This window comes from Cyrtonyx montezumae, unplaced genomic scaffold (assembly GCF_038088225.1).
Source record: "Cyrtonyx montezumae isolate F1298 unplaced genomic scaffold, pur_monq_1.0 scaffold_11, whole genome shotgun sequence".
Classification (NCBI taxonomy): Eukaryota; Metazoa; Chordata; class Aves; order Galliformes; family Odontophoridae; genus Cyrtonyx; species Cyrtonyx montezumae.
The window spans coordinates 16,591,616-16,617,370 of NW_027071837.1; the positions used below are offsets into that span (position 1 = coordinate 16,591,616).

At 43.3% G+C, this 25,755-nt stretch overlaps 1 protein-coding gene across 1 annotated transcript in view; it reads left to right on the forward strand.

Moving 5' to 3' along the window:
* The window catches only part of NRK (Nik related kinase), an 87,609-nt gene that overhangs the window by 23,232 nt on the left and 38,622 nt on the right, over positions 1-25,755 (forward strand). Inside the window, exons 3-14 of the mRNA XM_065729691.1 lie at positions 1,975-2,031; positions 7,577-7,702; positions 8,732-8,842; positions 10,603-10,693; positions 12,288-12,418; positions 15,425-15,479; positions 17,287-17,365; positions 17,737-17,912; positions 20,771-20,843; positions 21,230-21,425; positions 22,278-22,445; positions 23,211-23,375. Coding sequence (XP_065585763.1) covers positions 1,975-2,031; positions 7,577-7,702; positions 8,732-8,842; positions 10,603-10,693; positions 12,288-12,418; positions 15,425-15,479; positions 17,287-17,365; positions 17,737-17,912; positions 20,771-20,843; positions 21,230-21,425; positions 22,278-22,445; positions 23,211-23,375 — 1,428 coding nt within the window. The remainder of the gene's footprint in view (positions 1-1,974; positions 2,032-7,576; positions 7,703-8,731; positions 8,843-10,602; positions 10,694-12,287; positions 12,419-15,424; positions 15,480-17,286; positions 17,366-17,736; positions 17,913-20,770; positions 20,844-21,229; positions 21,426-22,277; positions 22,446-23,210; positions 23,376-25,755) is intronic.

Below are 25,755 nucleotides of genomic sequence, written 5' to 3' on the forward strand. Positions count from 1 at the left end.
AACACCCATGTGTGTGCTCTGCTGTTTTGGGTGGTAGTGGCAAGCTGAGCCTTTCTCTTTGTCAGATCTTAAAGGTTTGATGTGTGCATGTTGGGATCATGTCAGAGAGAGAGGGAGGTGATGCTGTGCACTGCGCTTTCCAAGATGCTCCTTTTTTTTTTCTCCCTAGCCTCAATGCACTTGTAAAATAACTCCTCTTAGGTAATTTTCATTAGGTTCAGGTAACTTTTTTGTGAGGGCAGCTCTTCAGCCCTCAGCATGACGGTGGGTCAGCTTCTGCATGGAGGAAGGTGAGGATCTCCAGATCAACGCAGCCGAGAAATGTGGAAACTCTTTTACAAAAGTGTGATAACAGTTATTGAAAGTAACTTGTCACAAGTTGAGAATTGGATTGAACCACTGAGACTGTGTCTTTGTTGCTCCTTTGCTCTCTGCTCTTTTCCTTTTGTCTTCTTGAGAAAGAATTGTAGTGTGATCAATGCTCTCTGGGGGCCAGGCTAATAAAAGGGTCCTAGAGAACGTAAGAGTGGGAACTGCATGTAGTTACTGTAGTGTGCTGCTTTACGTGGTCTGGGAGTGTTTATTGCAGGTGCGTCTGTGACATGTGAGCCAGTGGGTTTTGCTCGTTGGAGAGGAAACTTTGCATGGTACAAGGCAGACATTGCCCTGAGATGAGGCTCTGCAAGGGCTGAGCTCCTCTCGTCCAACAGTCAGCACAGTTGCAGACCTGGGAGCTTTATAGAGAGGGCAATCTGAGTAAGTCTTGTGAACTGAAGGAAAACTGAACACTGTGAAAACTAGACTCTGAATGCCCAGTATCAAGTGCAATGGCATTGATTTGTTTTTCTAGTAAAGAAAAGAAAGGTGTCTCCATGCAGCACTGGAATTACGAAAATCAGTCGATCCTTGCTGTCGCCTCCGGGCGAGCTGGCTCTGTCAACTGCTCCTGGAGGCACCTCGGGGTGCCAGCATGGCACACGTGCCTGCGTTCTGTGGCAAGCCCCTCACATATTGCCATGGCATGCAGTGCCTGGAAGCGTTCACAGTGGCCTGCAGCGGTGGTGTGGCAGTGTGGAGGAAGCAGGCTGCCATTCATCTTCTTCTCGTTGTCTGATAGTGCAGAAATCCAGCACTCTGATTTTTGAGAAAAAGTTTTTCAGTCCCAGGGTGCTCCGAGAGATCGAGGGCACTTGCAAATACACGAAATCACAGCAGGGATCAGTTGTCTGTAAAAGAAAACATGACTGACAGATGACTTGAAAACGAGGCATCACTTTTCTTTGATGCAGAATTGCTTAGCTGTTGGAATAACACTTGTGTGCAATTGTGTACAGATAGGACCTGAGTTTTAAAATGCTATCAACCCAGCTTTTAATTTTGCAGGTGTAAATTGCACCTGCAAACCATTTTGTCTGCAAACTGCAGCAGTTCATATCTGATTTACTGATTTCCTATGGCTTACTTAGCTGATGTCAGTTAGCTATTTCAATATACAGCTTTTCAGGCACTACTATTTAAAGAACATCATTGCAGACTTAAAGCTTGAGACCCATTTCTGAATGTTTAATGGAAAGAAGAAATTAGGATGCATAGCCAATCCACCGTCCATGCAAATCTTTTGATACCATCCTTCAATGTGAGATCAGTGCTCGTTATCAGGAGAAAGCACTGAGCTTTGCCTGCATGGAGTAATAGCTTGCCAGTCTTTGTATTGAGTTTGCTCTTCTAATAGCTTCCTTTTCCTTCCTTTTCCTTTCTAATTCCTTCCTTTTCCTCACTGTCTTCAAAAACTTTGTTTCAAGAAGCAAGAGAGTTTGTACAGCTTTAGTGGCTGCACCTCTTCCATGGGAGTTGGATGGAGACCCATAAACTCATTCGACGCTATGCTTCGACAGCCCCGTTAAATGCATCATGAGCTGCTGTGTACACAGTTTGCATGCATGCTTTGCTTACAGTATTTCGTTATTTTAACAGGGCCGCCACGTTAAGACTGGGCAGCTAGCTGCAATCAAAGTGATGAATGTTACTGAGGTGAGTAGAGAACCAAAAATCAAAAAGCAATTATCAAGGTGTAAGGGAAAATAAAGAATCAGGTCATGAGAATGTGGATAGCTTATGAAAGACAATCTGGTGGTTTAAATTACGGTGGCTCAGCAGTGGTTTGTTTTTTGAAGTTCTGAGAGGTGTTAATGCAACCAGAATTTCAATTGTACCTGTCCAGTGGGGACAAAGCAATAAGAAATGTGTTTCTATATGTATTCGTGCTCTAAAATAATGAAGAGAACTCTCTTCCTGCTTATTTCTAGTTGATAATCTGTTTCCAGAGACAGCAAGTAAAAGATCTCTAGCTGTGCAATACCCCTACTGTGTTTTATCACTTCCTCTCCCTTCACATGCCAGCCATTCCTCAGTGTAGCTGCCATGACAGCAAGCAAGCAAGAACATGTTAGAAATGCAAATGTAGCACTTCTTTTTTGTTCTTTGACAGATGAGAGGAGCAGACAACATAATTGGCACTGTCCCTGCTCACATTTATAAAGTGGTGTCAGTGCTGGAACAAGGTGTCAAAAAAATTAGCAAAGTATTGATTTTTGTTTCTAAGCACAGCCTCACTCTTGGTAAAAGGTAAAGCAGCTTGCCTTCTTGGCATCTTTATACTCCTGAGCCCCAGAAGCGATGGGTTGAGTCTGCACCCTCTCCTCAAAGTGTGCTGGAGGTCTGGGCTCCAGGGGGTACACCTGTTTGCATGCACTACCAGCTCCCCGTTCTCTTGCTCTAGCAGTGTGGGCATGGTGCATAAAACTCCAAGGTGAAATTGGTCTTCTTGGGATGTTGTGGAAGGGTCATAACCTAAGATAAGAAATAGGTTCTCTAGGCCAATTCTACCAGTGGTACAACTATGTGGAGCATTTTGAACAAGCACAGGCAAGCTCTGTGTATGTTTTTATGTCTTCTGCTTGTCTTGGAAGACAACAGAGAGGTAGTCTGTGTGAGCATTGTCACGTAGAGCAGGTCCAGGCCAGCTGCCTCTGCTGATGGGGTGGGAATCCAGCCCTGAGCAGCCAGTGGTCTGAACTGCACGCTGGTTAGTTGAACTTGATGGTGCTGTAGCTCTTTTATGCAGAACATCTAAGGGCTGATTTGGCTATGACTACTACCTTGTGAAACAAACATGTAGTTGGAGAAAGGAGTATACAGGACAGATCTTATGTGGGACTCCGAAGTGAACCGGAGCTGCTGTACAGACAGCTTTCATGCCTTGCTGGGTCAGCCAGCATAGCTTGAGAGCTAGCCACAGATGTCACTTGTGGGCTGTCATTTTAACACCAGTGATAGTCCCTTCCTTGATGAAACAATTGAAGCAAAAACTTCAGGAAGGGAACCTTGGAAAGATTTCCTTCCCTTTACTATACACAACAGTCTCCTTTGTATGTAAGCATCAGAATTCGGAATCCAGTAATGCCTAATTGCATGGAAACAAAATTTAGATGGAAATAAGCTTTGGAAAGCTTGAGGAGTTCACGTTGCATGATTCTGGGGACAAAACACAGCTGCTCAGGTATGATTTGCTGCTTCTCTGTGGGCTGGAAAGTCAGCACCTCCCTGGGGAATCTGTCCCATTGCTGGAGGGGCTGAACATCAATAACAGCTCATACTGTTTTCACATTGAGTTGCTTAACATGAAAGCAGTTGTGACAGTTTAAGAGCTTAATAGCGGGCATGCTGATAAATCATGGCTGCTCTGGGTTACTGCTTGCCTCCTGAGCTGGTCTGTCTGAGCAGGGACCATGCTTCTGGCCCCCATAGCGCACAGTGGCTGAAGCCATTGCCTGCTGTGCTACTGCTGGAGGTTGGAGCATGGATGCAGCATGGATGAGGCTGGTGCTGAATGAGCCCAGTGCATCTCTGAACCTCAATTCTCCTCCTGTAAAATAGCAGTACCCTTCCTCTGCTTCATAGCGTGTGGGTACTGAGGCCTCTCACAGCAATGGTGGGTCTGAAGTGTAATGCAGAAATTGTTTCAAGCTGCAGAAATCCAGTGTGATCAATTCAGAGCCTGCCAAGGATTCACTTTTTCTCTGGTGTTGTTAGTCTGCTCAGGTTGAAATTATTTTCTGTTCCTTTGGGCTTGAAAAGCTGGCTTGAGGCATTAAATAAAGTCTTTAAAATATTGAAATCCTCATCTTCAGTGCCCTGCATATAAATTGCACCTAAGAGCAACATCTCACAGGGAGTTTGGTCTGTGCAAAATGGAAGCTGTCATAGTGAACCTGCTTGAGTGGGATGGGAGGCTCCTAGCCCCTCTGGTCATTTTCATCTTCGGGTAGTGACACAGTCTGATTACTGCTTCACTGGGAACAGTTTTCTTGGGGTGCAAAATTTCACGTGATAGAAGACAGGAAAATATTAAAAAAAAAAAAAAGAAACAAGAAACCTTCACCCCTCTCCAAAAAATAAAAGTGGAGAAGAGCTGAATACCTGTAAGGGCCTTGTGATTTGGATGCCTGCTTTGAAGACTCTGCAGTTGAAGCCTCCAGGAGACATCTCTCTTGCTTGGTGGGGCAGTTCCAGTTACCAGGTCTGATGGAGCCCATGCCAGTGTAGGTTGGTGGCAGTTTGATCAGTAGCCCACAGCACTGCTCAGTAATGGGTCATTGTTGTTTGACATGGAGGGAAGGGTGTTGAACAAGGATATCAATCATATCAAGAGAGTCTGAGGCACTTCTACGCCTCTTTGATGTTCTGCACTGGATTTCTCTCCCCCAGCATCCTGTTTTCACTAGAAAATCCAGCCCAGGGAGTCTTCCAGCTAACGCTTCATCGTAACTGGTACATCTCAGACAAATGTTGATTCACCAAATCTACATAATTTTTTTTCCAACAATAAATTATTTCACCAAGAAAACACTGCCCAGCTTGAGCTGCGATTATTCAGCTCTGAGATCTGAGGCTTACCAGAAGCTGAGCTAAATTGCCCTTCGCTGCTGCAAGTTGTAGCCCCGGGCTGCTTTCTGAAAAGCAGCAGCAGGATGCTGCGGTCACTGTGGGATCTTATGGACATCTGTCAGGAAGTGCTGCAGTGTCACATTTTGCTGGGGGGGTTGGGGGCAGAGAGCCTTTGAAACTGCTGAGGTGGAGCTGATGGCAATGTGCTCTCCTGGGTCTGTGTGCAGGCTGTGCTTCCTGCTTGCTGGCTCTGCCAAGTAAACGGAGGGTGCATGGAGAGGTGGGATCCTTGCCGATCCTTGCTGCTTGTCCCTTTGGCTGGAAGTGCAGCTGGTCAAGAGGCTCTTCTGCAGCAGGCCATTCCCTGTCATTGTTTTCAGGCTTTCCTGATAGTGAAATAACATGTAAAGAGAAACCTGTCATTAGTACCCCAGTATTTACCAGCTGATGATCTTGTTTCTGTCTGAGGTTAGAGGTGTGTGCTTTCTCGTTCTTTGCTTCTGAATGTCATTGCCTTTGATCGTGAGCTTGTCATCTTTGTGCTTGCAGCCATCTGTACCCAGAACTGCTCTAGTTTGTGAAAGCAAGCAGCTTTTGCACCTGCACATCTGTGAGCTTGTTCCTTCTCTTAAGCAGCGTGATTCAAGAGCAGGTTCCAGACCCCTGGGAGATGCGGCTTACGACAGCACTAACAAACGAGGTGGTGGAAAGTGGAATTCCTGAACACCTTTGTACACTGAAAAGCTGAAGGGTGCCTTTGTCTCCAGTTGCTCTGTCCTCACCTGTTTATTTCCATCTTTCACGTACACAATTTGGAGTCTCAGAGGGAGCAGAGCTTTGTTTCCTCTCCAGAAGGCACGAGAACAAGCTCCCTTTGATCTGGCCCTGGCTGCATACAGAAAGAAATACGACCTTGCTTACAGAGGGTTTCCTGCATGCTGTCTGGGAGGCAGCTCTGATTTCTCTTTGACAGTCCAGATGCTGCTTCAGCCTTGTCCTTACCCTTTCTAAGTTGCATGACACCCAGCACCCTTGTAAACCAAAGATTAGTTTTCCTTCTTCCTTAATTGCAAATAAAAGACAAATGAAGTATCTGATGTAATAAGTGTGCCTTGAGAGTCTATGTTCAGCAGAGAGGCTCTTCTGAAACCAGAAATAGCTGATTTTGCTTCAAGTTGAGTTATTTCACATTTCCCTTTTCCTAACTTAAGAAAGCTAGGCTTTGGTTTGGCAGCACGTCTCCTGTGTATTGAAGCTATTAGAGAAGTTCTTGGCTACTTCTGTTGAGAATGCTTTTTTTCAGGTCAGATTTAATAGAATGTTTGAGGGAATTTGGTTTCAGCCTGCCAGACTTCAGTGTTTTGGTGTATGTTGAAGGGACAGCACAGCCAGTTTTGAAAGCAGTCTGTTGTGATGGCTGTAAGAGTGCTCTGATGGCAGAGCGACTGGAAAACGGTGAGAAAGTGCAGAAGAATGTCCTGTGGGTCTGAACCGCTGCTTCCTTTTCTTCCCTTCAGCTACTAAGTGCTGACTGGGATGTTTTGCAGCAAGGTAAATTAATTTTCAGCTTGGTCTTATTCCTTTTAACTGATGCATGGATACCTCACAGTGCTATGCGTTTCCTATTAAAGCAAATGAGACAGCAAAATCTACAGACATTTCACAGTGTTGTGCACCATTTCTCGTGGAGACAGTGAAACAAACAGGCTGCTCTGAGGGGACATCTTGAAAAAAGACCTCACTGAGGAAGGACATTCCCTTATAGAATAGTTGTTAAAACTATTCCCATTAACACCCCACAGCTTTGGCTGCTCTGGCCAGAGGAGAACGCCTGCCTGTGAAGCTGAGCAAAGGCAGCAGAGGAACAGAGCTGGCACAAAGCAGTGTGTGGAATGAAGCGCCTTGGCCTGCTCAGGCCCCGCTCTGAAGGCCTGCTCTGAAGGCCTGCTCTGAAGGCCTGCTCAGGCCCCGCTCTGAAGGCCTGCTCTGAAGGCCCCGCTCAGCAGCACTCGGCCAATGGCTTGATGTGAGGCACCCCGTGTCTGTGTGGGGTGGGGGGCTGCTGGAAAGGGGGCAAGCCCTGGCCCTGCCCTGGCTCCGGAGGCCAGCATGTGGCTGGGTGCCTGCTGTTCTGCTGTAGTTTCCTCTCAGCCGGGCCCTTGGTGGGAGTGGGAAGATGAGTTGGCTGACGCGTGCGCTCAGTGCTTTCTGAGTATTTAAGTAATGGAGTTTTAGGAAAACTTCTGTTTGTTTAAGTCCAGTTCATTTCTCTGAGACTGCATGCAGAAACTGCAAGCATGAGAGTTACTGATCCTGTCTAGCCCTATGAGGAGACAATATGATGTTGTTACAGCCACATGGGGGTATTTTTGATTCTTTAGCTCAGTCCTAGGCCAAAGGATCAGCATGATTCCTTTTTTAGTTTAAGAGCCTGTCCTTGGATTGCGGTCTCATCATGAACAGAACAACTCGGGTTGGAGGGGCCTCAGGTCTCCAGCCCAAGCTCCTGCCTGTAGCAGGGTGGGTTGCACAGGGCTTGTTCCAGTCAGCTCCCAAACATCAGCAAAGATGGAGGGTGCCTTGGTGAACTCTCAGCACTTTAAGTGCTTTCTGGTCTCTTCTGATACAGAATGAAGAGGAGGAAATCAAGCTGGAGATAAATATGCTAAAAAAATACTCCCATCATCGGAATATTGCTACGTATTATGGTGCATTTGTAAAGAAAAGCCCTGCAGGCCAAGATGATCAGCTCTGGGTAAGTGCTTTGGGTTGGGTTTGTTGGATGTTCAGCTCCTTTCTTTAGAGCTCTGATGTACTTGGTTCGGACCTCGGCATGGTGGAATGTTGAAGTCATTGTTCTGAGGAGTGACTCATTAAAAAGAAGCATCCTTTATACATAGAATCACAGGGGTTAGAAGGGACCTCAGGAGAGGTCTCTGCTACCCCTGCTAAAGCAGGTTCCCTACAATAAGTTGCACAGGTGGGTGTTGAGATGGGTCATGAATATCGGAGACTCCACCACCTGTCTGGGCAGCCCATTCCAGTGCTCCATCACCCTTACCTTAAAGAAGTTCTTCTGCATGTCGGTACGGAACTTCCTGTGTTTCAGTTTTCAGCCATTGTTCCTTGGCCTTTCACTACACACAGCTGAGAGGAGCCTGGCCTCATCCATTTGCCTCCCACCTCCCTTAAGAGAATGAACATAAAGTGTGTTATAATGCTGGTGACTTAGGTTGTTGGTCAGATTTGTTGTGAGAACTTGCTTTTCCAAAATTGAATGTTTCCATCTTTTTTTTTAATGACGATGAAATAGAGCTTGTCTTTCTCTTCTCACTTTCTACATTCTTTTCCAGTTGAAAAGTAAGAAAGCAAATAGAGGAGTTGGCAATGAAACAAAGAAAAATAACCTCTTGATTTTTTTTTTGTCTGCAAGATTTATGGAGATCTGCAGCAAGATGAGATATTATAAATTTTGAAAAAAAATTCCACCTTTGTTAGTGATATTTTTGTTCTTGGTTGTTTCTCTTCTGATTTATGTTTATACCAGGAAGAAAATGTTTACCCTTGACCCGGAAAGAGGAGCACTCCTGACTTCTTGGTTTTTATTTCTTTATTCAGTAATGTGCATTGCTCAGGAAATTAGATTTTACATCATTTGGCACCGAGGAGGGTGGCACATAGTTCACTGTGTCTTGATAGTGGTGCAGCAGACATCACTCCTGATACCTCTGCTGGTGCCCTGTCGGTGCTGTGGTAAAGATGTGATGCATTTGTCTTCCTGCAGCTGGTGATGGAGTACTGTGGTGCTGGCTCTGTCACTGATCTGGTGAAGAAGACAAAAGGGAACAGTTTTAAGGAAGACTGGATTGCATACATCTGCAGAGAGGTTCTCAGGGTGAGTTGTGGACCAGAACTTTGCTGCTCATTTGGAACAAAAAAGCCTTTTCCTGGCCCTTGGTCATTAACATAAGGTGATAATAAGCACTAGTATTTCAAGATTTTGATCCATGGGGTTTGTGAGCTATTGTCCTTGGGTTCAGAAGAGCCCAAATGTCCATCAGCCTGTATGATGACATCTCGAAGTACTCTAGTTAATCCCATTTCTTGTATGAAGAACTGCTTATTGTCTTCTGTGACAAACACCATCCTCCTCCATATCGTGAGATATTGCTACTGCTCATTGCTTTGACTATTCTTTCTGTGTAAGGTCAATCCGCTCATAATTCTTTCACCTGCACACAATAGGGGACCTTTTTTTCTGCACTATTAGAAGCAATGTTGCCTAAACAGCATCTCAAAATCTTAAAGGTGTCCCTGCTGCAGCAATATTCCCCGAGGTAATTCTTGCAGCTATATTTTATTCTATGTATACTTAAGTATTTTTTTTATCTTTTTTTGGTGTGTGTTCCTGGAAAGTAGAGAGGATGAAATAGTTCCAAAGTGTAATCCAGTGTATTGGCCTGGAAAAAAACCCTATCATTCTAAATTCAAAACCCATTACAGACTTACTCATCCATCTTCCATGTAATGGAGCTTTACTTCTTTTCTAAATAACAGTAAGATAACTGCTTATTCTGGGAGCTAGAATTCAAATAGCGTGCCAAAATAATGCTTGAATAAGGGTAGGTCTCTGCTTCTGGAAGTGTTGTTGATAAGTATGCTTGGTGGAGAACATCAGCCATCTCACCTGGATTTGGCATTAGACTGCATATTGTAATAACTGTAGCTGGGGACTGTGGGGAGAGCTCTTCTGGAAAAGAAAAAAATAATAATAATCCTAATGGTCTGTTTAGGTTCTTATGTTTGTGTGGCTGTAATATCTCTATCAAAGCAATTGATATTACAACCTTTGGTTTATGCTCTCACAGCAGAAAGTAATAACATCAAGCATGTGTGAAACAAGCAATTGGATTGAATCTTCTTCATTTTAAAACAGATAATAACTCATTGCATCTGGATTGAAAATGTTTCCTTCTGGAAAACTTAGGAGTTGGGTGGAAGCTGTGTTTGAACTCACTCATACTATATTACAGAAGCTAAACATTTTCAGCAAAGTATCCCTTGGATTTTTGTAGTATATTATTTCAGAGTCTTTTGTTATAGCTATGCTGTCTTGACCATGAACAGTTTGGGAAAGGAGGATACAGTATATTGCAAATATTAGCTGAATGAGAGCAATATTTGCTGCATTCAAAAATAGCCTGACATGGTATTATCATCTCTAGGTGATCAACTTATCATTGAAATCCGAGTTTTGCTGTTCTGTTGTGTGGGATTTAACCCAGTGTGGCCATCCACATCCTGTGTGTCTCTGTACCTCACTGAGAGCATTCTGCAATGTTCTTCACCTTTTCTTTTTTTTTTTTTTCCCTTCGGTTTTAACATGTAATGTAAAGATTCATCCCTTGATTCTGAGATGGAAGGAAAAAATATTGGTACCTCATTTTCTTCACACATTACTTTAGAGATGCTCTACTGCAGCTGTGCCTTCTGGTTGTTGTCTTCTCTTCTTGCCAGAACTGGGGACTTGATGTTGCTGATGACATGAGAAGGACTTTCCCCATGAAGTCTGAGAAGGATAAAAGAGTAAAACGGCAGCAATGCCAAGTTCATGATAATAAGGAAAGTCTTGGTTTTGTTTTGCTTTATTTTTAGGGCTTGGCACATCTTCATGCTCATCATGTCATCCACCGAGATATTAAAGGACAGAATGTTCTTCTCACAGAAAATGCAGAAGTAAAACTGGGTATGTGCTACAAACCTGTTTGTAAAAAACTTCAAATTTCCATCTTACCTCAGAAAGAACTTGCAGGAGCTCAAGGTGTATCAAATAGTGTTAATGCTTACATTTGCAAAATGTCTATCAGCTAGAAAGAGCTGAGAATGTGATATATTCAGCAACAGTGTCACTCACAGCCTGTGGGAAATGCAGCTGCTTCTGGACAGTCAAATAGATAAGGTATGTTGTCACTCAAATCACCACCAGGTCTTCACAGCAGGCTCCAAGTGTACAAAGGCTTCCAAAAAAAAATAAAAACCAACCCACCAAGAGTAAGTTAAACTAATCCATTTCTCTAAGGGAATCAGGATTAGAGATTTTCATAGATCTGAGAATAGTGGAATTACTCTTCAGTGGTAGCCCTCACACATGAGTGGATCTTACCAACACTCATCTCTCAGGAATGTCAGCCTGTTTACTCATTTCCTTGAATAGCTGTGACATGTCACTGTTGACAACTTCTAACTTCCTAAGATTAAACTCAAGTACATATCTCTCTTGAGAATATCTCTTGATGAATCTCTTGAGCCTGTCGATATGGGGTAGGATGCTTGACTGGAGCAAGCCAAAAAAAGGGTTTTATTTCTTTGGTTTTTAATTTAAAAAAAAAAGAAGTACTGCTAGAGGGATTTAACTTATGAGTTTTTTAAAGCAGTGAAGCTAGAAAACCAAGACATCCTCAATCTGGTTCTGTTCTGTTTCAGTGTGTTATGTAGAAGCACTTCTCTCATTTCCCATCAGCAGCACGGAAAGTATGATGTACCCAGAAGTCAGGTCCAGCTTACTGTTGCAGACATTTTGCTTAACAGGGACAATCAGTATTGGTGGAATAAATGATCGTGGTATGCAGGTGTTCTGCACCAAGGAAACACAGCTGAGAATAACAACAGGACTGTTTCCGTCCACTTCTTTCGTTTTTTTCTGTTGTTGTTTTTTTAATCTTTTCTCTGAGTAGCACTAAATGCTGTGCCCAGTAGATCCAATTAGTGCATCTTAGATGTTTGTTGCAAGAAAAATACAATCACGTAATGATTGGTTTTATGGATCCTTCTTCATATCTGAACAACACCGTGTTGCTGTTCAGACCTGATGAAAGTAACATCCTTTCAGCACAAACTGCAGTGCACAGTTCTCTCCTTCTAACGAGGCTAGATCAGAATAAACCTTCATACTCTCCATCCTGTTGTAAGCTAGTGTTTGAATGCAGGGAAGGAGTTATTTAAAATAGCTCAAAACAGAGTGATGATGGTGGTTCTTTCCAGCTTGCACACATTGGCATACTTGACATATCTAAATGTGCCTCATAAATTGATACTATTTTTCATTTCCAATACTAGTTAAAGATCTCAAGTCCTACTCAGGCTTGCATTTAAATTGAACTTCAGTTATTCTATTTAATTTCAGTTAGTGAAGAAGGTGTACTATGAGAACTTGTATTAAGTTCAGTACACATTTTAGCTCAAAAGTTTGGTACCCAAGAAGTATGAAAGTAGTTAAGGAATCACTCTGCCATGTGAATGCAACCCTGTACTGATTTCTTTACCCTTGCTTCTCCTTTCAGTGGATTTTGGTGTAAGCGCCCAACTGGATAGAACTATTGGGAGAAGAAACACATTTATTGGAACACCATATTGGATGGCACCTGAAGTCATTGCTTGTGAGGAGAACCCAGATTCTACCTATGACTACAGAGTAAGTATCACAACTTAGCATCAGATAGCAAAGCACACCAGTTGTTGCTGAAATTTTTCTCAAGTACTGCACTTGAAAAGCTCAAACTTCCTTTCTTTTAAACCACAATAATGTTGTAACTGTACAAATAGAAACATTTGTAGTACGTGGGTGGTGGCTCTTTTTAAGAGTGGAGTTTCACTATGAGTGGGATTTTTTTTTGTTTTTGTTTTTTGTGTGTGAATTGTTTGTATCTGTAATACACATTCGTTAATCTGTGCAATAAAATACAGATGTATGGGGGTTACAGGTCAGGATGGAAAAGAAAAAAAGGAGGTAAATTTGTAAGGAATGCTTGACAAACAATGTCATGCTAGCATGGCAAGGGATTACTCTCTTCAGTAAGAGAGCTGTTTTACTCTATACTTAGATGTAAATCCTGATTTACTTGGTAATCATTAGCAAGACACATCTCTCATTTACGAACATGCAACTGCAAGTGTTTTTCCATCCCAGAATAATTTCTGGTCGTTCACACAATGGCTGAGGGGTGAAGGCACCTCTGGAGGCTGTCCACTGAAACTCTTACTGAAGCAGAGTCAGCCAGAGCAGGCTGCCCACTTGTGACTTGTGTCCACTCAGGTTTTGAATATATTCAACACTAGAGAGTCTGCAGCATCTCTGGGCAACCTGTCCCTCTGTTTACAACTGTTAGAATAAATGAGACTTATGTTTGAACAGAATTTCTTGTATTTCAATTTGTACCTATCACCTCTTCTGCTTTCCCTGGCCACCACTGAAAGGAGAAGCATCTGGCTTGATCTTCTTTATTCCTTTTCATGAGGAGTCTGTGCTAAGATACAGGCACTCTCAGCCTCCCAGCTCTAAGCCCCAAATCATCTTGGTGGTCCTCTGCTGCACACACACAGTCCTGACTTGGTCACAACCCTCCTGATGTGACTTTACCAGTGCTAAGGAGGAGGGAATCATTACTGCTCCTGACCCACTTGCAGCACCCATCCTAATGCAGCTGATTACAAACCACCAGTTGTGCAACAGAAAAGACTGAGTGAATAGAGGGGCCTTATCTGTTCTTGTTAGATGCACTAATTAAATGGTCCCTGACATCATTTTTGCTCCCACACAAGCATCTGCTGATAACTTCTTCATTGAGAGAAGAATTTATCTTTTGAGATGACCAAGATGCTCTGCATTCTGGATACCAGCAACAGCTGTCATATGCTTTTTGTGGTTCTCCTTCTGTAATACACTGATGCTGTTCTGAAGAGACTTAGAACTCTTTGTCCTCTGAAATATTTCCAGCAGTGTTGTCATTTGTTTGCCTACACTTAGGCTGCAAGGCATTTTCCAGGGATGGCTTCCTGAGCAGCCCTTCCCCTGGTCACTCTCTTGGTCCTGGTGCTCTCTTGGTTGCCACTTGGCTACTCAAACTGTGTTATTACCTCCATTTTCTACTGTTTCAGAGGCTATGATTCTCCCTTGCTGAGACCTTCTGCGTTGCAGTGGCAGTGTGAAGTCATGTTCTGGGTGGCAGTCATGACCAAAGAATGTTCTTGGATGTTATTTTATTTTTCATACCATGCAAATCTCATACTGAAACCTCAGAAAATGAATCGCGTCTTCCTTTTCTGAAACCACTGGATTTTCTTTTCAGAAGACATAACCAGTAGCGATCTGCATACCTACTTCTGGAGGTTTTCTTGCACTCAGCAATAGATGATGCTGTGTCTCAGAAGGTGGCACAGGACTGATGTTTTCTACAGAGATTTATGACTGATAAGATGAGGAAAATAGCAGGAAGCCATTCTGTAGCATCTGTAACTTCTTGCTCTGTTTAAAAGTGGTAAAAATGATAACAAATTAATGAAAATATATATGCATGTGTACCTGTTATACACATCACTCTTTGCAAATGCTGCTACCATTTTCAGCTGAAAATTCCTTGCAGCCTGGTTCTTTTTCCCATTATCCCAATACTGCCTCTAGAAGACTATTATAGTTTTCTGTCATTTATTTCATAGTGAGTCAGGGTCCCATCAGTTATGTTCTCAGATGTCTCCGCAAACTGTAACACAAACTGGTTTCCAGCTTGCATGGAGCAGTTCAGAGCAGCTGGATTGAGAAGGCTCTGTTGGTAAAGTCAAATTCAGACAGAGTGCCAGGCTGGATATGAGCTGCTAATCTTTGAAGGTTTGTCTTCTGTTGCACCCTTTTAAAAGATCATTTTAGATAAACCGTGCAGATGGGTTTGCTCACATGCCTCTCATCTAACTACTTCTGGATACCAAAAAACAGTAAAATACTGTACGTGATTAATCAAGCAGAAGCCTATGACTTTTTTTTTTTACAGTCATTGGTTGTGTTCCCAATTTACCTTTTGTGATCAAAATCTGCCCATCAGCACAGATTTTCAGATAAGCTGATAATGGAAACTCTAGTCTGAATCTCCTTCCGTGTGCCCAAAAACATGTGACTGGAGACTCTGTGGATAGAAGGTCAGAGCTCCACTCCTGACTACAATCTAAGTTTTGTCAGTGTAGAAACTCAGCAGTGTTGGCTGTGAAAGAAGCATGAACACAAAGACTTTTTTTTTGGCCTGGAACAGAGCATGGGACACTGTTCTTCAAATCGCCAAGGAGGGAGAAGACCTCCAAGATCATCCAGTGTTTTGTCTCACTGTCTTGTAATGATAGGTTAAAGATGTAAGCTGTATTAGTTAAATGGTGCCTGCTGGACTCCAGCTCTTTCGGGTTTTCTGAATGCAAAAGGTTTGCATTTTACAGCTGGCTGCTTAAATGATGAATCAGCTATTCAGAACTGCATGGGGAATAGGAAGCTTCTGGCTACTAGCACGTTTCTTTCCTAAAAGCTCAGGAGGGAAGGGGAGGGAGCAGAATGTATGTCACTCTCGCACGAAAATGACTCAATCCAGGAGAATTCCAGGGGAACAAAGGAAAACTTAAAAAATCTTGTGTGTTTCAATGTACAATCTTTCTTTTCCTGCAGAGTGACCTCTGGTCTTTGGGAATCACTGCTATTGAAATGGCTGAAGGAGCTCCTCGTAAGTGGTTTGGTTCAGGAAGGAGGCTCTATGCTTTGTGAACATGTTCTGTATTAAAATAACTCATGCTTGACTAATGCACAGATGTACAAAGCTCTGGTTCTGGCTGGATCCTTACAAATAATCTCTGTTTTTTTCTCATTTCGGCTCTCTTGCTTTCCTCTCCCCACTCCTAAGTCCCTGTTTCCACTCCTTGATTTCACTCCTGATTTCTTACTAGCTTTAGGTCAATAATATCTCATATAGTTGCTTCAGTCCATGACCCCATACAGCAGGAGTGTGCTGGGAGATGCTTGCTGTCCCCTCACTACTCTGGTTAGTGTCTCACAGCCACCAGGCAGAAACCAGTGTCTGCAGGGTGGATGCACAGACCTTGTACGTCTTTTGTTTCCACGGAACACTGATTGTTTCACCTCTGCACCCACAGTACAGATGTGCTGTGAGGGTGTACATGGTCACTGCTGAGAGCACGGGAGATTAAATAAATTAAACCCTGGCCTGAGCTCAAGAGCACGTAGGCTGTGTTTAAAAAACACTTTTGGCTGTTTTCCTGTCCAGCTTGGTTTTTAGCAATGCTCTGGGGCCAGCTGGAGTTGGGGAGCACTTTCAGACACAGTGCTCCAGCCTGACTTAGTCCTGAGGTGTGGGTCTGTGCAGGGTTTTCCTTGCAAGAGGCTTTGTAGCTTCACATGCTAACTCCTCATTCCATTTGTAATCGATGTTATCACTGTTTTGGGCAGGGAATCTAATAGATTATATTCTATTGCATTGTGTTGTGCTATTTTTTTTTCCTCTTGTTCTACATGAGATTCTGGGACCCCTATCCAGAAACCAGACTTCTTTAAACTGCCACCCCCACTATATCACAAGCTGTTGAAAATACAAAGGAAAAAGTCAACTCAGATGTGAGAAATGATGGCAGGCAGCTACAGGCAAAGAAAGAAATAGAAGGCAGTAAAGGCGTAACCAGGCCACAGCCTTGCTTTTACTATTTCTGCAATGCTGCAAATCTATTTCTGTTAAGAGAGTAACTTCTGAACACCTGCATATCATGAGAAATCAGCCTCCAAATAGATCCTACCAGTTGTCATTTGGTAGCTCTGTTTTATGAAGGAAGACCTCTGACTTTCAGTGTATCTTCGTGACAGACAGGGACTTGTTCGTAATTGCACACAGAATGTCTGGGGTGTATTAGATATTATGGTATTTACTTTTTTTTCAGAGTTCTTTGTAGTTTTACATTTCTGTAACAGTAATACTAAGCAGAAGTACAGTGAGCTGGAAAGAAATCAGCATCTGAATGCATTGGTAGGATCTGTTGCAAATTGTCTAATAATGGTGCTCCTGCTCCCGAAACGCAGAATAGATGAAATATGTGCTGAGCCATTGTACTGTGCTCCACTGACACAGTTCATGAGCTCTCCAATTTGCATCACATTTCTTCATCCTACATTTTCTTTTATGCCATGAATGATACAGCTAAGAGTTTGATGAAAATGTAGCTTATTGTTTATCTGAACCATAAACAAAGCATATTAAACTAGGTATGTATCTCAATCCTAAATTTAACTTCTGTTTATGAATAATTACTCCTTGATATACTAAAAAGCATAGCAGTGCATCGTTGTGAAAGCTTTCTTTGTTCTCTGAGACTTCATTTCTTGGCTGTAGCATGGACTGCACCAACTAACAGCGAGGTCCTGCAGCAGGTGCTGTGCTGTGGGAAGTGGGAGAAGCAATTGGGTGTGCCTGGGTGGTGGAGGCTGAACATGGGGATGTGTACTTAACTCTGTGCTCTGCTTTGCAGCCCTGTGTGACATGCACCCTATGAGAGCACTCTTCCTCATCCCGCGGAACCCACCCCCAAAGCTGAAGTCCAGAAAGTGGTAAAAAGATGTGCTAAGTGTAATTTCTGCAGCACTGGGCTTAGGATGATTTTTAGCTCCCTTGTCCAAGAAATCGCGATCTTGTCAAATCCTGCAATCATCTGTGATATTTTTCCTCCACTGTCTGTAGTGCTGGGGTAAGCCATGGGTATGGAAGTTGTTCAACTTTGGGATCCAACCCTGTTCTTTTGATCTCTGGATAAGCTGCAGCATCCATTGCAGTCACTGAAGGCTGACATGAGTGACTGCAGTTGCAGTCCCAGTGCAAAAGGAAGCCATGCAGATGTAGTGCTTTGTGTCACTCTGGGGTAGTGCTTGGCAAACCAGCTGGGAAGGCTCAGTGTTTCACCCTGTTTTTCTGTCTTTTTAAGGTCAAAGAAATTCCTTAATTTTGTTGAAAGCTGCCTTGTAAAAAATTATTTGCATCGTCCGTCCACTGAAACCTTGCTTAAGCACTCCTTCATCCGAGACATGCAAAATGAGCGGCAAGTGCGCATCATGCTGAAAGACCACCTGGATCGGACCAGGAAGAAGAAAGGAGAGAAGGGTAACGTGGCAAAAATAAATAAAAAAAAGACACTGCAAATAGTAGGCCCTCTTCTGGTTTTTGATGGTGGACTAAAAAGTAAATACACCGGAAATACTGCTGCTAGAAGGTTTTGTTGCTGGTAGCAGTGAGGTCATTTTGCAAATCTCTGCAGCAGCCTTGATCCACAGTGGTATGTAAGTGCTAATGTCTTTGAGAGTTGACTGATACTGCCTCACCAAACTCAAATGTGTCTAGAGTCTAATGCTTAGACCTCTATTTTCTAAATAGAATACCTCAGCTGTACTCAGTGAGCATTTCCTAGTCTCTCAGTTCATCTCTTGGTTCCTGATAGCTTTATATGGTGATGCAGCAAGTGCATCAATTATAGCTTGTGAGTTCTTTGGAGGCAGAAGCATTTTGTAGTGGAGTGCACAAGCGAGTCCTTGAAAAGGCTTCCAAGATCCAGTCACATGGGAATGGATATAATTGGTTGGCTTTTATACTACATGCATGAAGGGAGAAACTGAGCTGATTCCTTCAGAGCAAAACCTGTAAGAAGCAGTGTTGGAGTGGGAATGGTCCTTGTGTTGGTGCATAGACTGATGTGCAACAGAGGGCCAAGTAGCCTGCTGACCCGTGACTTTCCCTAAACTCTCACCTCTCTTTCTTTCTCTTGCGTGTGTTATAAGGGCAGGGGCACTGAAGGTTAGTGATTATGAGGGCAAACTCACTAAGTGCTGTAAAGGTGATAAATTCCTTTAAAACTTGTAAGTATTGATTTGGCAACACGAATATTTGTGCCTAAAATGAAATCGCTGTTGCAGTGCAAATTTACTGACTCCAGTAGTCATAGAGGGCCTAGGATTGGAAGGGACCTTACAGATTATTCAGTTCCAAACTCACTAGTTTAATCTGCTCAGGGATCTATCCAGGAATGGGGCATCCACAGCTTCTTTGAGCAACCTCTTCTAGCACCTCATCACCATGAGTAAAGCTTTTCTTCCTAATATATAACCTAAATTTCTCCTTTTTTAGTTTAAAGCCGTTTCCCCTTGTTCTTGTGAAACCAGGTAAAAAGTCAGTTTCCCTTGTAAGCTCCCTTCGTGTACTGGAAGGCTACAGTGAGGCCTTCCTGAAGCTCTCTTTTCTCCAGGCAGTTGTTCAGCTCAGCTCCCTCAGCCTTTTTTCAAAGCAGAGATGCTCCAGCCCTCTGAGCATGTTTGTGGCCTCATCTGGACCCACTCCAACAGCCCCACATCCTTCTTGTGCTGAGGACCCCAGGCCTGGGCACAGTTCTCCAGATGGGACCTCATGAGAGCAGAGCAGAGGGGAACAATCCCTTCCCTGCCCACTGCCAGCCCTCTGCTGATGCAGCCCAGGACACTTTTGGCCTTCTGGGCTGTGAGCACACACTGATGGCTCGTGTCCAGTTCTTTCCTCACGTCCTTCACCACAGTGCTGCTCTCATGGAGTTCTTCTCACAGTCTGTATACGTGTCTGGGTTTGCACCAACCTAAGTGTAACACCTTGCTTTTGGCCTTGTTGAACATAGTTAGGTTTTCACGGGCCCACTTTAGGGCCTGTCTGTGTCCCTCTGGATGACTCTTTCCTTCAGTAGTTTCAACTGCACTGCTCAGCTTGTGTCATCAGCAAACTTGCTGAGGGTGCACTTGATCCCACTATGTTGTTGATTAAAATGCTGGAGAGCACCAGTCCCAGGAGGGAACCCTGGGGGACACTGCTTATCACCAGCCTCCACCTGGACATAGAGCCATGGGCCACAGCTCTCTGGCAGTAACCATACAACCAATTCTTTATCCCCCTAAATAGTCCAGCCTTCAAATCCATATCTCTCCAATTTTGAGGTAAGGATGTGGTGCAGGACCATGTCAGAAGTGCATGCCCAGACAGACTACATCAGTTGCCCTTCCTTTGTCCACGCCTACTGTCACTCCGTTGTAGAAGGCCACCAGATTGTCACTGTAAATTCTGTCCCCTCTTTAAGGCGTGGATCTCATCTTTCAGATGGAAAGACAACCAGTTAAAAGGTTTTCACAAATGCACTTGAACGAGTAAAAGATGTGGTGATAACAGTCACGTGTTGATAGGTAGTTACAGTTGGACCTGGAAAGTGCTGGTTTTAATAAAATTCCCCTGAAATAACAATGTGAAACTACCAGACCATACACTTCAAAACACTGATGCCAGAAAAAGTTTAGTAAGTCCCAGTTTGGTCCTGCTCTGTATTTTAGCTGTATTGCATGCTAATTTGAAGTCTTCCCTTCTGAGCTACCTCCATGGTACTCTTGAAGAGAACTTGAAAAATGTGGGTCACCTTCTCCTGAACTGCAGTGTTAAAACTAATGTTGCTTGATTATCGCCATTAAAATTATTCATTTCAGTACTAAAAGATACACAGATTTACTAAAGGCCTCTGTTTAGTTACGCTGAAGTCATGCAACAGCAGAAAAGGTCAGAATAAGTCTTTTATACCATATCTAAATCTATACATGAAATAACCCAGCAGCTCATGTTGGTGGGAGGGTTGGCTATCACAGAGGGCTTTGCTTATTATGCTGCAGATTGTAAAAACAAGTTAGTTTTGCAAAACCAATGTAGCTAGTGAAGGGAAAACGTGAAAATACATAAAGGGGCCCTCTGACCCGTGGTCTGAAGTGGGCTTTGTGTTGCATACCTGAATATCTTGTGCTGCATCCACTCAGCCTCTTAGTGCAACGTGAGGCTTTTAAATTCCTGATGAGCTGCATGTAGTTCAGTTTTAGTGCTCAGAAGCCAAGTTCAAGATAACATCTTAAATAACACTGTCCTCCGCTGGCATTTATTGGTCTCTCTCTCTCTCTCTCTCTTTTTAATAGAAGAAACGGACTATGATTACAGTGGAAGTGAGGAGGAAGATGATGAGCTGAATGAAGATGAAGGAGAACCAAGGTTAATTTTATGACTAGAATATAAAATTTGACTGGCCAAGCTGTTCTCATTGCAGACTGCTCTCCTCACACAGATTTGCTTTCTTACCTTACTCTGAATCCCTTATCTACTATATCCCCTCTGTTAGCTTTAACTGTTTTATATCTATTGAATATAAATACTGTGCGTAACGAGCTTCATTCCCCAGCATGAGAGGGGAAAGCCTCAAATGTAGGAGCCAGTAATCAGCTTCAGGCTGCATTGTAGCACAGTAAATGCAGATGCATAGTCAATGTGGCAGAGATTTATCAAAACGTTTTCACGTTTTCATGTCCTGCTAACACAGGACAACAAGCAGAGCCTTTAATGCTATGTTTAGTCATATAGAAACTTGTATTTTGTTTCAGCTCCATAGTTAATCTCCCTGGGGAGTCCACTCTCCGTCGTGAGTTTCTGAGGCTGCAGCAGGAGAACAAAAACCGTTCTGACCCTCAGCGCCAGCAGCAGCAGCTGAAGGACCAGGAGAAATACAAGAAGCAGCTGCTGACAGAGCGGCAGAAACGCATCGAGCAGCAGAAAGAGCAGAGGAGGAGGCTGGAGGATGTAGGGACTGGCTCGTGTTGTTATTCCACATCCCCTCGCAAATAAAAAATGTGCATGTAGAGAGTGGGCTATGAAAGTCAGGAAGGCTGTGGTAAATTGTCAGCGCAACCTGTCGTGCAGTCTTCAGTGTTGGGAGACACGTATCACTTTTGAACACAGTGGTTTAAGTGATTTTAAAAGGGCTGTGTTCTTTTTCTGCTGATAACCTGCCCTGAGCTTTGGGAGCTGCAGATGCAGGACATTTCTCTTGAGGTTGGCTGTGGCAGCTCAGGCAGATGGGGTGAGAGGTCCTGGTTTCTTTCTCTCGTGCATTGTCCATTCTAAGTCTCTCTTCCTGATCCAGAGTTCTGGCCCTGCTTCTTTTTAAGATGTTAAAGATAAGCTGCCTTTTCAGCTGTCTTACACATCATGGTGTTGCAGGCATTGCTGTATCACCAACGGGTCTCTTCTCAGGATCATCTGATGAAATTCCAGCATCGTGCAAGCACTCCCAAATGGCATTTGTGAAGCATGATGCAGTTCCAGCAAAACTGGGGGACCCTGGGAGAACCCTTCCTTCTCAAAATGACAGAACAATTAACTGCCAACCACAACAGAAGGTTCACATACCTGCCTAAATGAACAGCAAATCAGCTCTCAGCTGCCGAAAGGGCAAAGGGTTCATTTCAAATTTGATAGTTATTGTTGTGGCAGTTTGTGGCTGGCTGCTCCTGCGGTGCTGTGATCAGGTATCCCCTATTACTGCCTGCACCTCAGGAAATGAGCCTTGTGATTAATGACTACTGGCATAAATAATTGGTGGGTACAAAAGGAGAACAAAATAAGCAGTGTTATTCCCTGGCTCTCTTCCAGCATCAGAGGCGAGAGCAAGAGCTCCGAAGGCAGCAGGAGTGTGAGCAGAGGTGGCTAGAGGCTAAGGATGTTCAGAGGAAAGAGGAGAGGTGTAAGGAAGACAAAAGGGCCGTGGAAGATGATGAACGGTTCGTAGCAGATGGGCAGAGGAAATCAGAAAAGAAGCAGGTATGAAAGGGTTCACTGGCAGCAATTTGCAGCTCCCTGTTCCTATAGATGTCTTTCTCAGTTCCTTTGGGGTTGTTGCCATCCTCTGAGTCACAGACCAGAGTGACTTTTTAATGCATTTACTGCCTCTTGTTCTCAAATACAACCTTCTCTGGATGTGACATGCAAATTATTTACTGAGTCACTCCCTTGAGCTACTGCAGTGACACTTCTCTCCCTTGAGGGTGGCACTTCTGTCGCTGTTCCTCCTTGCTGAAGTTGTCTTCAGTCACTTTAGTCTGATTTAAGGTACCTTTGCCCTGAAAGTTTCCAGCATAAGCTCAGCAATCTCCAGAGTCTCCAGTTTCGCTTTGTGTTGTACAAAGGACAGTTTCTTACTCACACTGTAAAAATGAAATGGAGGTTACTTCAATGCTGAAGTCTCATTGTCAAGTCTGGCACCTCGGCTGCAATGTTATCCTAAAGTTGCAGCAGATGAACTGATTCACAATCAAGTAGGAACACTCAAGGAGTGTTTAATTAAAGCCCTCTGTTTCTAGGAAAAGTAAAAGTTAAAAATGCACTTTTCCATTGCACTGTTCAAAAAGCCAAACTTTGAGCATTTAGAGTCATTTTTTGCATTCTTTTCCTCAGTGCTGTGGCTTTTCTGTCAGTCTTGCTGCACTTGTGCTCACTTTGCTCTTTTGAAAAGCCAGTATTTCCAGCACTCACCTCAGTTGCCTTCCGAGGCATCGTTCTCTCTAACTCTCATCACTCTGCTTTCAGAAAAACGTGGAAGACATGCAGCACAACAAGAGGGGGCATCGAACTCTCCCCAAAGATCAGACACAGCTGCTGTCTCTCCAGCATGACCACAAGCAGAAGAAGAAGGAGCCTTCCAAGAGCTCAAACTCAGCGGCACATCCTCCATCCAGCAACGCAACCAAAGAGGTACCAGCTCAGCCAGTGTAATGTTTTGGTGCTGTTACAGATTATTGTGCTTTGATGATGTTAGAGTACAGCCTGATCTTTAAATGTACAGCTTGACCTGTGCCTTTCTACATGCTTAGGCTACAGTAGAGCCTTTGGTCTCCATTAGTATAGAGAATAAGGAAAAGGAATCATTAGTCTCTATCGCTTCTCGAGGTGAAAGAAGTGTTTGGCTGTGGTGAGCTGGGAATCACAATCCCTCTGGTCAGCTAACTGTCATTCTCTTGTCTCCTGAAGAGAATTAAGACAGTGTCATCTGAGATTTTAACAGATGTCTTTGACTTTAGGGTTCACAAAACTGACCCAGACATAGAATAGTGTTGTGCCTCCCAAGCACATGTCTCTGTGTCCCTGATGTCAGATTGTGATGACTTTTCATCTTCTTTATCTCCTCAGATTTTAGGTAGATTAGATTTGATGGATAAGGGGTAACCATGTACAGTCCTCAGTGAGAATTCCTGTCCATTTCAATCCTTCGTTAACACTGAAATATTCTGCAGTACAACTTGTTGTACTTAAAAGCTACAAGTCCATTTCATGTGTGTTATCTCACCATTCCTGGCACTTATTTTTCACAGGTATATGAGCTTGTCTTCTATAGCTGGTGTGGTTTCACAGTACTAGAACAAAGAGCTTGACTTGGTCAGTGTCAGAAGTCTCAGCGGCTTGCACAACCCTCCTCAGGGGTGGCAACAAAGCATAAATACCCAATAAACAAAGCACATGCATAAGCTCATAGAAGGAATGCAGAGCACTGCTTATTAACTTCTAGCTGTGGTTTTTAAGCAGGTGCCCTCTTTGGTGTCACCTCTGTCTATGTGCTCATGCTGCAGCTGGCTCCCTGAGGTGAAATCTTCTATGATGATAAGCAGTTAAATGAAACTCTTTTTGGTAGGGTTATTGAAATGATGAATTTCAGTAACTGGATAGAGTATGCAAACAGCTGAGCAGCAATGTGAAATCAAGACAACGAAAGAAGTCCCTTGTTAGAGCAGCAGTTTGTGAAAACAAGACAACATCTAATTCTGTTTGAATTCTGATAAAAAAATGGCTGAGATCTGAAGGCTTTATTTCAATAACTGATTAAACAAATAATTACTGAAATCTGAATGGGCTCTTTGGAAATCACTATTTATTTGGTGACAGAGGGTGGGATGTGATTCTGGCTGGAGAGAAAGTTGGGTGTGGGTGGAGCAGTAAACTGCTTTCACTTAATATATATCATCTGAGTCTCTGAAATGCTTTGCCCTTTCTAGGTTTTGGTGGGTGGGAAGAAAATGCAACTCTGTTTAGTTTATTTAACTTTCTTTTCTATTTCACTGTAGCTAGAAGTCAAAAGAACTGTAAAATGTCACCTCACTCTTCTCTAGTTTTGCCATGCATTTTCTAAATGACCCCTTTGTAGCAGAATAAAAGGTACTCTGGAATTTAGTGTATGTGTTCACTGTTAACTTTTAATGGAATGGTGAAAGAAAATATTACCAGCAGCAGGTGAGTTAGGCACACTAAACAGTAGGAAAGCAGAAGGGAGATTGTGTCCACAGATTTGCCCTTCGTGTTTGCAGCATGATACTGCTGTTGATGACAACAGTACCATTATATACTCTGGTTTTGAGGACAAATTCTCTTACAATACTAATTAATCTCAAAACTTATTGGAAGATGCAGATCCTTCCATCAAAATCTTAATTAGTGCAACAAGGCTGCATTTTGTTGTTGTTGAAGCTTGATACTTCATAATGATGTTAGCAGACATAACTATTTATGAGTCAGAAATGCTTTGAAGTTTTGTCTGTTTTAAACAGTAATGATCCATTGAATTTGTTCAAGTTGATATTGGTCTTTAGCAGTTATTAGCAAAAAATATGGCAGTTCCTGAACTGGGAGAGCTCTGTGGAGGGTTAAATACAACATACTCCAGAGTGAGTCCTCTTTTTGCCATAGTTTTTAGTTCTCAGTGACTAGTCCAGGAAACTAACAATCGCCAGAATTACTGTTGAGTTGAAGCATTAAAAACCATCAGAAAATACCCTGTAGCCTTCCAGAACCTAGAGTTTAATGTTTGGGGCCACAGAGCCTTTTCTTGCAAGCTTCTCATCTTTGCCATCTCGCTCGTTGTGTGGCAGCAGGTTGGGGCAGGTTTCCTTGAGCTCACTCCCTGTGCTGCATCTGTTCTCAGTGGCACTGCAGCTGAGGAGCTGAGGAAAGGACTCTGAACTCAGGCTTGGTGCTGGAACATCAGATTTAGTGCCTCGGTGCCTGTACTGGGGGCACAGAGTGTTGGCTGCTTGAGTTTGTATCTGGATCATAATATGCTGCATGCAAATACTTGTTGAGAGCA